Consider the following 12,392-nt stretch of genomic DNA (forward strand, 5'->3'; position numbering starts at 1 on the left):
GAACAAGGGCCCTCCTTATCTTAAATTCCCATGGGCATTAGTTTTGAATGTTAATAACATTGTTAAATGATATCCACTCATGAACTACTCTGCACCTTGTTATTTCATCCCCAGTTCTCTGCATTTCACATGAAGGTAAAATTGATTTACCCATAAATTTCCTCCACAAAGCTGTCAACCCTAATTCTCTTTCATTACACCTGAAATGAGTCATCTTTCGTACATTCTGCACAACTTGTAGCTGACAGTTTTTGACGATATGATATATACTTATAGACTGCAAGGTAGACCTGTATGGGTCAAAAGCTGAGTAATGCATGTGCACACAGACACACATATTTTGGTTCATGGTAAGAAAGGACCTTTTACAAATGTGTTATTGTAACAATCATTTAAAAATTGTTTAAAGCCAATGATAAATCATCATTTAGTGTGACTGCTTGACATCACTTTTCATTTTATACCTTTGCTGATAAGCACAAGTAGCATTAATAAACTAAACAAGTGTCTAAATTTTCATTTTAAAGCTCTAGGTGCTGTGTAATGAATAATAATAATAAACAAAAAGTGTTAATTTCTGGCACAATAACTAATTATATACAGCATAAAAATTATTATGCTTAAAAGCATATAGCCTTTACTTTTTTGGTTACTACTAACTTTAGTATGGTAACAATTCGTTGGATAGGTAGTGCGATAAAGTAAACATTATAATAGTATTACATTTCACAATAAATGCTATTTAATACTTTTTTTTTTTTTACTATTTTATGTGCTCCACTTAGCTAGTCTGTATACCAGAGGAATTTTTTTAATTTTTAAAGATATTGCCCTGTTTCAACTCTTCCTCTGTTCTTCAAGGAAAAAATTACAAGTATACAGTAATGGCAAAAACAAGAAATGTTAACAACACGCAGTTTTATTAAAAATCTTCTTCACTCTTCAATCAGAGCGTAATGGTCACACTCTAAATGAAAAATGAACAATAAAAGAAACAGTCCTTGTAGTATTAAGCATCTTCAGAGGTACAATTATAATATAACCATTTCCTTTCTATTCATTTCTTCAGTGTCAAATGCATTGAAGACTAAGAATCATTATTAGTATTTGCAGAATGTTTTAACGTTCCAAGGTTTTTCACAGAAATTAGCTCACACCACTTCCTGGGTAATCAGATATTTATAGATTTTTGGCAAGCTAAAGAAATTCAAAAAATTATGAAAATATTTGTGATGAACTTTTGGTAATTATAATATTAATGGAACTTCTTTCACCATAAATGTTTCATGCCTTGATGGAATTTTATATATACCAATACTCTGTAGAATTTCAAAAATTTCATTCTCTATCTTTTCGAACTGCTTTGCTTATTGTTTACAGATAAAACTTTTGATCAAGTGAGCACACACATTTATGAGCTGGGGGAGCGGTGAGAACCCTGTGGCATGACTTTATTATCGTTCCCAAATGACCAACATGAAATATGTAGCAGTCTGTGTTAAGACAAGATATTGAGTTATTTCCATCCTTTCATTACTTTTTAAACTCTTTTGTTAATAAAGAAACAGTTAAGGCAAGTTTAATTTTCTATCTCAGAACGACACACAGCTTCAAACTGAAAATATTCATGTATTTCCTTTCAAATCTGAGAACAGAGCGGTTCAACAACTGAAATCAACACTTGTTATTCAGCATGGTCTATATCTCTTCAGACTCACATAAAATGCAAGAAGAAAATCACATAACATCAGTAAAAGTAAATATTAAACTAAATAGATTAATTCTGGGGAAAAAAGTCAATAGGATCATGTTTAAATCAAACTACAAAGAGAAATTTCACCAAGCTGTTTGTTTGTGCACATGCACATGGCAGCAGAAATAACTTCTGTATTAATCCACTAGTTGTTTGTTGTTGTTTTTTTGAGAGATCCAAACATGTAAAACACAGACCTTTCATCTACTGCTTCTAACTGTGGTATGAATGCTTATCTTAAGAAGAATGGCACTGCAGGCTCAGTCCAGTGTAAGTTAAACCTCACAGCAGATTCCAAAACACATTCTACAGGACTGCCTCATCCACAAAGCATAGCACCAGGAGCTGTGGTCAAAAGGGGTGACCTCTATAGACCTAACTGCAGAACCGGTAAAGGACCTCTGCCACACTGCCAGCTTTTTAGCATCAGCAAGAGGACCTAATTGCACTGTTGTCAAATGCACAAGAGTTAACTGCTGAGTTCAAATACTCAATGTGTCATATGGCAAACTCTTGAACAGGTTTCCTAATAATATTGAAATCTGACATATGTACAAGTAAATTATCAAAGTGAACCATTTTAAACAATAGATCTTTAAGTATTTTATGCTCGGGTGCACTTCCTTCAAACGTTTTTAAAAATTTAGATAACTCCGCAACAATGAACAATGAGACTTCCTTATTATTCCATGAAAACATCCGTATTTTATAAATAGATGTTAATATGTTAACTATTAGTATCTGCTTACAAACTACAGACACAACAGCAGTTCTTTCCAAAAAGCTGTATAACAATCCAAAATAGCAACAGCTGCACAAAATAGTTCACTGTAGAACATATCTCAATATGTGTCACATTTTCTGAAAATTAAAAAGTCCCCATACATTGATAGTACAGAAGTTTCCACCACAGAGGAGTTGTGTATCACATAAAACTATTCAGGGAGTTTCAGTGTGATAGCAGATTACAAAGCTATTATAAAATCTTATTAATTTTTAATAGTATGATTGTGTCAATAAACGGCACTCTTTCATTGTGTTAGCACAGATTAAAATACACAACAAAGTATTAGCATGACATGTCATGAAAAACTTAAGCATTATTCTTAGAGAAGATTGATTAAGTTTTAAGTGCCATGTGGCTTGGTTCCCAGCTATTTATAATTAACAATTCTGCATTCAATTTAGATCCATAGAGAATATGTGGATGCCAGTAAACATAAGTGTAGAGACAGCAGTAAAAGATAAGATGTTGACAGTTAATTCTAATTTCAAAGCAAAGCTTTCCTAGGTAGAATCTGTTTACAAAGATTGGCAATACATGGAAGAGATTATGTCTTATCTCTGGTTCTTTGTGTTCAACAAACTAAGGAAAAGGGGTTGGATGGTGGTTTGTTTCTGCCTTCAAGAGAAAACTTTTAGAAAGAAATGTTTATAAACATTGTAATCCAAACTAAAAAATGAAAACATTGTAAAATTCATAGCAATAAAAATAAACATGAAAATAATCAAGAAAAACAGGAGTTAAAATAATTTCAAATGAAAAGATGATGATAAATACTACAATAGCATGGCAGCAATTGATTCTGGGTGACTCACTTTGACCAGGTTAAAACTTAGTTCAAAGAAACAAATAATTTACCTCTGATCCACACAAACATGTCTCAATACATGCCATTCATTTTGGTTTTTTTTTGTTGTTTTTTTTGGACAGACACATGGAATTAATTCTCTGTAAACAAATGGTGGAAAGAGATTTCAATGAAGTATTTCTACTTGAGAGCAATAATAGGGAAGAAATTGCTGCATTTAAAAGCTAACCAATTTCTTAGAAAATTATTTTTCTGAAAAATCCATTTAAAAGAAAAATGTTGAAAAAATAAAGTCAAATGTTTTCTTAGTTCTCAGCCAAGATGACAACCGCACTCTTCAGTAGATTATGGTGACAGTAAAAATGTTATAACATTCATATTAAATTATCAATAAAAAAATTCTTAAAATTTTAATGCAGTAATCAGCTTCAAACTCGTGATGTTAACAGTGATGTGTTCAGTTACAATGAGTTATATGCTTAGATCTGGAGTGTGTGCTTTGATTTCCATTCCCCCCTCCCAAGTGTACATTTTCACACTGTTAAAATAAACCCAATGACTGATTTCAGGTAAGAACATTTTACACTCAAACTATTGTTTACAAGCAAGTTTTTAGAAATATATTTATGGCTATTTTATTACTTTTTTCTTGATGTCTTGGGTGCAGAAAATTCCTAATATTAGGTGCCACCATCAAGTTTTTGATGCACCCCAAAACAACTGATATATGTTTGTGAACAAAGTACGTCTCAATGTGAAAAAAAAACAACAAAAACTCCCCACTAAATCAATTTTATTTTCAACCTTTAATAGTGTTCTATAAATTTTCAGGGATGAATTTGTCAAGCAATAACAAACTATAAAAGTGGATAGAATCAACAAATTGTTATCTTCCTGCTAGGGTGTGTCACAAGAACATGTTTTTTTCAGCACATTTCTTCTTGGTGTTTTTAGGCCATAATCCTTCTCTTATTTTAAAAACAGTTGCCATCAAGCCATGAGGGTATTACTATGGTTTTCTTTTGACTTCCACTGATTATTTTTTGTTGTGACAGAAGACCTGTCACTAAAGACACCTATGAACAGATGAAAATTCCTCTTTATATTCATCTTCAGAGCTGATGTGAGCTATTTTAAATCATGACTTTAAATATTCTGCATATTTATCTTTGTACTTATATCAAGTATAATACTATGTATGCAACTGTGTTGAAAATAACAAATACAACTATGTGAGGTCATCTCTCAACCTATTTAAAACTGAACTGTTTCAAATACAATGCATTAAAGTGCACAGCAAGATGAAGACCAACAGAAATTTATTCTGAGGTCCCCAAATGATCCATTGCAGGTCATACAACAAATGATGGCAATTATAGTCAGAGTCTACTGCAATGCATCACACTCAGCACAACTGTGGGAATCCTGGTTAATGAATTGTTACAATACTGAACTGCTGCATCACAGCTAAAACACAGCTGGTCAGATAAACTGTAGGACACAGGCCTTGTCTGCAATTTGAAATGAATAAACATAACACTTAAAAGTACACTTAAAAGACATAGCTTCTAAGAAGAATATTGTAAATAATTGTCTCTAAAAAATAGATGCATTACTGCTACATTTACAATTTGTTGTTGCAGCATCTTACAATGTGCTGTATTTGGCAAGAAATGGGGGACAACATTATCGGTGATGCTTGCTGAGTCAGTTAAGAAACCATGTTTCTGCATCAGAGCTCTTACTTGTCCATCTTGAAGAAAATTGAATTATTAACAGAATTTAAAAAATTGATCTAAGATGAATATACAGAAAAAGTACAATGGGACAAATTGGATAAAAATAGTATAAAACCAGCTAGCAGCCAGGAGGTGCACTGTTTTATGTTGCTTATCAAGAATATTTCATTCCTTTAGTTGATATATGTTTGTAATCTTACTTCTCTGACATTTGTTGGTACAAGGATCTTGAACACTACACAGACAAAAACATGCAGTTCCTCATAAATATGTAGTACAGTCATGTAAAAATAATTTATAAGAATTGTGAGAGTTGTTTACATTCAGATTTTGAATACAGAAATAAAGGTAGAAGAAATCCTCAAAAGTTTTAATTTGGTATACTTTCTGAAAAGAACCAAACAATAATAAAACTAATTGGCTAGTAAGATTGCTCAGACATCTCTATGATGCATGTGTGTGTTGGCAGACAATTTAATGGAGAAAGCAATCATTAGGAGTCCTGATCAATAGCTGAAAAAGTCGTAATTTACCATCTACCATCTACAGGAACAACATCAACAATAAAAAGTAAATCCTATATTTTATGGAGTTTTAAGCATGACTATAAGTCTTTTTTGTAAGTTCTAAACAAATGAAAGAAAAGAAACTGTTGAAAGTTTGACAAAAAAAAAAACAACAACAACAAGCCAGTGCTAAATGTTGTTACTTAGAATAAGCATGATCAATTATAATAATAAGTATTTAAATACTTTTTATTTGAGCTAGAGTATGAGAAAATTTATCAGAGATTAATACAGTATTTTTACATGTACCCTGCGTTTTCTTCTAATCTTTATTCCTTAGTTTACAATAAGCACTCACAACTTCCTGTCCTCTTGGTGATTCTGCACAACCTGTACAATTACTACCTTAAGTTTTCTGCCAAATATTGCTCATTGTCACCCTCTACTGGAATTTATTGATCAGACTATTTCAGCAGTTGAGTAACTCACTGCAGCTGCTTCATAGACTGTTGTTACGAAAGCACCAGTGACCACCAAGATCATTGTGTAAGGCAGTGTTATAAAGGGTATTCAATGTTTTATCCCATGTTTATAACTAAACTAAAAGTTGTAACTACAGATATCATTTAAGGAATCATTTTTTTGCAGCTACCTTTTGAAAATGACTAGTCAGAGGTAAGAAATTTGATTACGATTCTCAGTGTAAAAAACACTTGAGCTTTATGCATATATAACACATCAGTGTGTTTATTATTCATCCCACATGTATTTTTGACATAAGCTGGATTTGTGGTGATAGGACATAGTTTTTTTTGGATCTTCCTGGATATCTAACTGACAAAAACAAGCTTCAAGCAAATTTAATTTTAAAAACTTTTATATGTTACCGATACTTACATAGGTTGCAAAATAGTGTTGCACTTTACATGGTTAGATTTTACAACTTTTTTAAAATTATAAAAATTCATGAACTCAAAGCCAACTCTGGTAAGTTAAGCAGCATAATGTGGTCCGATACATCTTATCAGGCTCTTTGTATTTGATTATGTATGCTGATGCCTTTCAAAACTGCAAGCATTTTGCATGTTTCTCCAGGTTTTACATGAATTTTAAAATCCTTAAATTTAACTGGATGAACAGGTTTCAAAAAATAAAAAGGTGTCGAATTTCCAACCACCAACTGATGTGCAATAATTAACTATTTTATTAAAAATATTAAATTAACAAATGCAGTACTATGAAATCCACAAAACTAGGCACATGCCTTTTTAAAATCTGAAAGCAAGCTTTAAAAAAGTTGTCGCCTGAAGCAAAAAAACTCAGTTTCAAGACAACAATTTGGCAGCAGCTGCATCCCATAAACATCTCTGCTATCATTAAGTGATAGCTCTAACTCTTCTGAAATTGTTTTTTTCTTAAGTTATTAAATTCTATGAGGATTTAATGTTAAGTTAGGTTCTGATCTCTGACATTATTTGACAACATAACCTTTTGAACAAAATCATTTCAATCACTTTTATAAGTACTCGATATTGTAACATATTATATATTCCACCCAGGGCTTCTGCTACGGCTAAATTCTTTGGGGTCCTTCTTCACATTTTTAAGGGGTCCCTGTTCTTCGCCCAATTTTGGAGGGGACCCCATTGACGAAAATTGAAGGGGTCCTCCGAACTTTTAATGCGTACTGTACCCAATTTTTTGCGTAAGCAGAAGCCCTGCCACCCATACTTAGTTCTCTAGATGTCAATATAAAACATTAATAATTGTGAAAAGAAATGTTTTACAACTTGCTTCCAGATTTTCACTACATCACCTATAAAAATTAATCCACATCATCTTTTACTTATTCTACTAAGATCTGGGGTAGTCTACTATATTAGTAGATAATGGAAATCAAGCATGTATTAAAACAATCTATAAATTATGACAAAATTGCTGCTTATTGCATACCTGAAATAATGCTCTCGTGTTTTTCTTTTAGTCCCCAAAGGACCAAGCTTCTAAGCCCTTTAACAGGAAATCTTCACTGGAACTGAGCACCTCATTGTCAAAGGTTGAACAACGGTGACTCCTTCCATGGTACAAGTCTCCATCAAGCCACAGCCCAAATTTTCCCCTGTGGTAAATATTAAAAGAGCAGAAAAAGTTGGTATTAAACAATATGAAAGATGACATCAAGAAACTGGACAAAATTCTTTGTAAATCATTTGTTCAACAATAAGTTAAAATAAGATTTGTACATTCAGTTTCCAGTTTTTTAAAAATTATATTGTGAAAACAAAGCTGCTCAGCAACTTGCTTTAAAGTTTCTGGAGATATTCTGATCATATCATAATTACTAAATAATCATAATTTTCAGAAAAATAGTTTTATCTAATTTCACACGAAGAAAAGGTTTCAAATTTATCTTAAACTTTACATCTGGTGCTGCACAGCACCAAAGTTGAAATGTCATTTGATACTTATGAAAAGGTCTGCTCTCACTCTGATGCTCCAATAGAAATGCTGTCAAAGTTTCCTTTGATGAAAAAAGTATTTTGTCCAGTCCATCTGTACATCTGCAAAACATTAAACAGTTACAGATATATCATATTTTCCTCCTCATTATTCTGAGTATTGTGGATAACTGTGGTAATAAAAAATTCATTTATTTGCCACATGACCCCGTTTGATGATGGTCACCACTTACTCAATAAATACCAATCACGCACACCCATACTTGCAGATGCCACTAAAGCAATCCCTCACCACTTCGCGCTTCAACTTTCGCGGCTTCAATATTTCGCAGGTTTTTATAAGAAATTAATGGGAAAAATAATTCACAGATCTACGCTTCTTCGAGGATTTTCTGCGAAATTCGATCGAGGAAAAAAATTTTTTTTTTTTAATTTTTAGATGAAAAAAGCCCAAAGTGTATAAAAATATATTAGATATTTGAGTGTTAAGGGCGCATCATAAAACAGCACTGAGAGAAGAATGGGACTGAAAGGTTAATACAGATTGAATGTGCTTGAAAGTGAAAGGGTAAATAATACACAGCAGGTTGTAGTGCTTATGTCTCCAAAATGGTTCATTAATCATGCAAAAGATTATGCAAGAAAGCAATTGGAAGGAAGACAATAGTACTGGTCAGGAATGTATGCCATCTGGATCAAGAAATAAAAGCTCTCAAGTGGGGTCATAAATCTGCATTTTGTTATGATTTCTTCTAAGCTGCATAATGTTTTAAATGTTTATAATGTATTTATGTTTAACCTATGAAAAGACATACTTGTATTAGATAAAAAGCTATTTTGTGTAATCCCCTCAAAGCTGTACATAACTTTGTATTAATCCACTTCAGTTAACTTGCTTTAAAACTATCTGCATATAGTATTTATTTAAAGATTATTTAATATGTGATTATATGAAAGCTGGATGCTGGATCAGTTGAACTATTTAATGTAGAAAAAGTTCATTGTATGGCACATATACTAAGTAGTCGCAGGTTTTCACTTGGGGAGTAGATGAAAAGGTGGGCTGATGCTGTGTGCTTGTGGGTGTCCTAAGTTTTGCCTTTTTCAAAGCCAGTGTGTGCAGCTCTCCTACTTTGCCAGCCAGACCCATGAAGATGACCGCAATACCTACCTGGTCAGGAGAATGCAAGCTACTGCCTTCAACAGCCTCAGAAATATTTTGTCACTTCTTATAGGGCCCCCCAAAATTACACAATTCTAGATAGCCTCATGCCAACTGCTTGTGTTTTGTTAAAGAAATGCACATGGTGATGATATATGTTCAATTCACTATCCTGATATTGAAAGAGTACCATATAAGACTGTAAGACTGAAAGACTGGAAGGGAAAGGGAGCAATCAAGAGAAATAGTGTGTGACTACATTATTCAGTGGCTGGAACAATGTTTACCTTCTTCACTAGACACAGGAAATGAACATTACCTGGGCATATCACCCAAAATGTCATCCCCCCACCCAACATACAAAACATGATCTGTCAACCTTAAGGAGTAAAGATAGAGGCATGTAAAGTACAGCAAGTGAAAAAGTACAAGTGTATCACCATTTCACTATATATTTCACTATACCAACACCACACATATAAACTACTTAATGAAATAAACTTGGCTCAAATGAAATGGGAGACTAAAAGTTAACAAAAATCACATCTAGAAGAGCTCATGGAAGAAATCAACCTAGGTACTGTCAGGGACCAGGGCTAATAATAACTGCATTGCTTAATGCCACAGCAACCAACAAATAAACTTTTACTGCTGAAATTTACTGACAATGAACTTTACGACTAAAACTTCAACACAAAATGCATTCTAAAACCAAAGCAAAAACAAAACAAATAAAATTACAAACATCAGTAATGAGAAAGAACCACATGTATTTAGTCAAGAGAAGTGAGACTGACCTTGAGTTCGTTTCGAAAAGCCCATAGGCAGCACTCCCCGGTTCCATAAAAGTGGTCACTGACCTTTAGAGGAGTGTTGATAAAAGCTCCAAAAATCTACCAAAACAAAACAAAACTAAGTTTGTTTCAAAGATTACAAAAGAAACTATACACTTTACCACAAAACTAGAAAAACTGATCTGATCTGATTTCAAAATAATCTTTAACAGGAAGCCAAGGTATTATAGTTTGTTACTTTTTATATCATATTAGAGGGCATATAATGGTCTAACTTAAAAAAAGAGGAAATTGGATCAACATTGGGCATCCACAAATTTAAATCATTCAGCATAGAAATTTCTATCTTCTCCTCCATGTCCCTACCCCAAACCACCACCAGCCTCTTTCACCTGTCAACTAAATGTGCCTTCTGTTTATCAGCTTCTGGTCAAGCTGCAGATGAAAAAAGGAGCACAAAACATCCTTACTCAAAACATTTATAGACCTTCCTCATGACTTTGCCTTCACTTTTTTCACGGGAGGAATAAATTTGAGTCAAAAAATTGTTGCCAAAGGTGAAAATCTGCTAAAAGGCAGAAAATTTCAAGCCCTGATATTACTTATTTTAAGGTTTTCCTTAACCTCTCATTAGACATTTGTCCTGAGCAAAGTATAAACATGTTTGTTTTTGTGAGATGTCTTCCTACATGCCAAAGTCATCAAATTTATTATATAAAAACCACAGTAACTTATGATGCAAATTCCCTGACACTTCCAGTATCAATTTCCAGCCAACACTAACAAAATACAACTACACTTTAAAGTTTAAAAATCCAAATGCATTCTTCTTTTACATAAATCTTTATGTTTTAATCCTGCACCTACCTAACACATTTCCAGCCACAGAGACTTACCATACTTCTACCTACAATTAAAGTCATGATGCAAGGATTTTCTTTGATTAAATAAAAATGAAAAGTAAACATAGGTATTCTGATAAAAGCAGCAAGCAATTATTGTAGAATCCTATAAATAACTGGCAGTTGATAGGTGCACGAAGCTTTTTCAATAAATTGACCTGATTTTGTGGGTGAAGTAGGGACCCATACTCACAGATGTCCTCTTCTCCCTACCACCTCTACCACCCCCTTCTTATCTTTTTCCTTTTTTTAAACAGGTTTTCCCCTTACCCCATCCAGCCCTAACTGTTTGGACCCCTAGTCGTCACTAGTCAAGTTTCTTTGTTCTTGTTTAAACATCATCACAGTCTTAGTTGGTAGAACTTCTAGCCTTAGGACAACACTGTCCTTTGACATCTTAAATCCCCAACTTTCAAATCCTGAAATTGCAAGTTACATTCCTAACACCCATACAGCTTTTAAAACTGCTGTTTATTGAAACTACTAAGCTCTCATTTGCACCTAATTCGCATGCTTCGAAAAGTCCAGAACTGGACTACTTGTCCTCCAGGAATCATGTTAAAAAATACAAATAGTGCATTTTAAGAGAGCATCTTTGTCTATGATGGTATATGTATATTGATTGCTCTCTCCACGTGCTCTTCCCCTATAAATCTTCAGTCAAGTGCAGCATTGACAGAATAAGATTGACACCAACAAAGAAAAGCTCTATTTCAACATTTAAATTAACTTGAATTTATAGGTGCTTCAAGTCATGTAATGAAAGCAGAGCGATTGATCTCCATACTATGGACCCTTTCAGTTAACATCTGATTTGGCTGGATTTTAATGAGTCTTAATAGGTAGGTTTTACTGTACTTATAATTATGCTCATTGAAAACATATTGGTTTAAAAAATACTATTCTTTTTAGTCATTCTGCTACCATTAAATATCAATACAATTCATGTTCACACTATTTGATTAGTCAAATGAATTCATTTATACTTGTTTTACTTTAATTTTCATTATCTGTGTATGCTTTAGCTTAAAGCAAGCATAGTAAGAACACTGACATGTACCCTCTTGCTTTAAGCATGCATCCTGGAAAACACCTAAGAAAAAAGGTGTTGTAAAAAATGTGTACTTCATCGTAGGACTGGGAAACAAAAAGAAAAATCTGGTGGGGGGGAGTGTCTGACATGTTTGGTCTTCTTATGCAGCCAGCACATGCTATGCCCTAGCCATGGGGAATCACTTACAGTCATGACACCTGTGGCACGAACTGTACTCTTTTCACATTCAACAGTCTGTAAGAAGTGTTTGGTTTAGCATTCTTCCACTCTAATAACTGAAATATTCAATTTTTTCACAATCTAAATAATCTAAATAATATTTCTTTTTAATCATTTGTGTTTTCAGATTACACTAAAATTATGCATCTTTTATGAAAAACGTACTCTAGACTTTACTTTTATTTGATCAAAGCTGGGTTTTCTTAAATCCA

At 33.2% G+C, this 12,392-nt stretch overlaps 1 protein-coding gene across 7 annotated transcripts in view; it reads right to left on the reverse strand.

Moving 5' to 3' along the window:
• Positions 1 to 730: 730 nt before the first annotated feature.
• The window catches only part of LOC112562113 (oxidation resistance protein 1-like), a 54,067-nt gene continuing 42,405 nt past the window's right edge, over positions 731 to 12,392 (reverse strand). For 3 of the 7 annotated variants that reach the window (XM_025235131.1, XM_025235132.1, XM_025235133.1), the window contains 3 exons: positions 10,009 to 10,104; positions 8,078 to 8,151; positions 904 to 7,709 (listed from right to left, as the gene is read on the reverse strand). In XM_025235131.1, the coding sequence (XP_025090916.1) occupies positions 7,571 to 7,709; positions 8,078 to 8,151; positions 10,009 to 10,104 (309 nt within the window). In that variant the 3' untranslated portion in view covers positions 904 to 7,570. Of the gene's footprint in view, positions 7,710 to 8,077; positions 8,152 to 10,008; positions 10,105 to 12,392 lie in introns of all 7 variants that reach the window. The other 4 variants (XR_003098787.1, XM_025235130.1, XM_025235128.1 and 1 more) reach the window with 4 other exon arrangements.

The sequence above is a fragment of the Pomacea canaliculata genome, linkage group LG4 (assembly GCF_003073045.1).
Source record: "Pomacea canaliculata isolate SZHN2017 linkage group LG4, ASM307304v1, whole genome shotgun sequence".
Classification (NCBI taxonomy): Eukaryota; Metazoa; Mollusca; class Gastropoda; order Architaenioglossa; family Ampullariidae; genus Pomacea; species Pomacea canaliculata.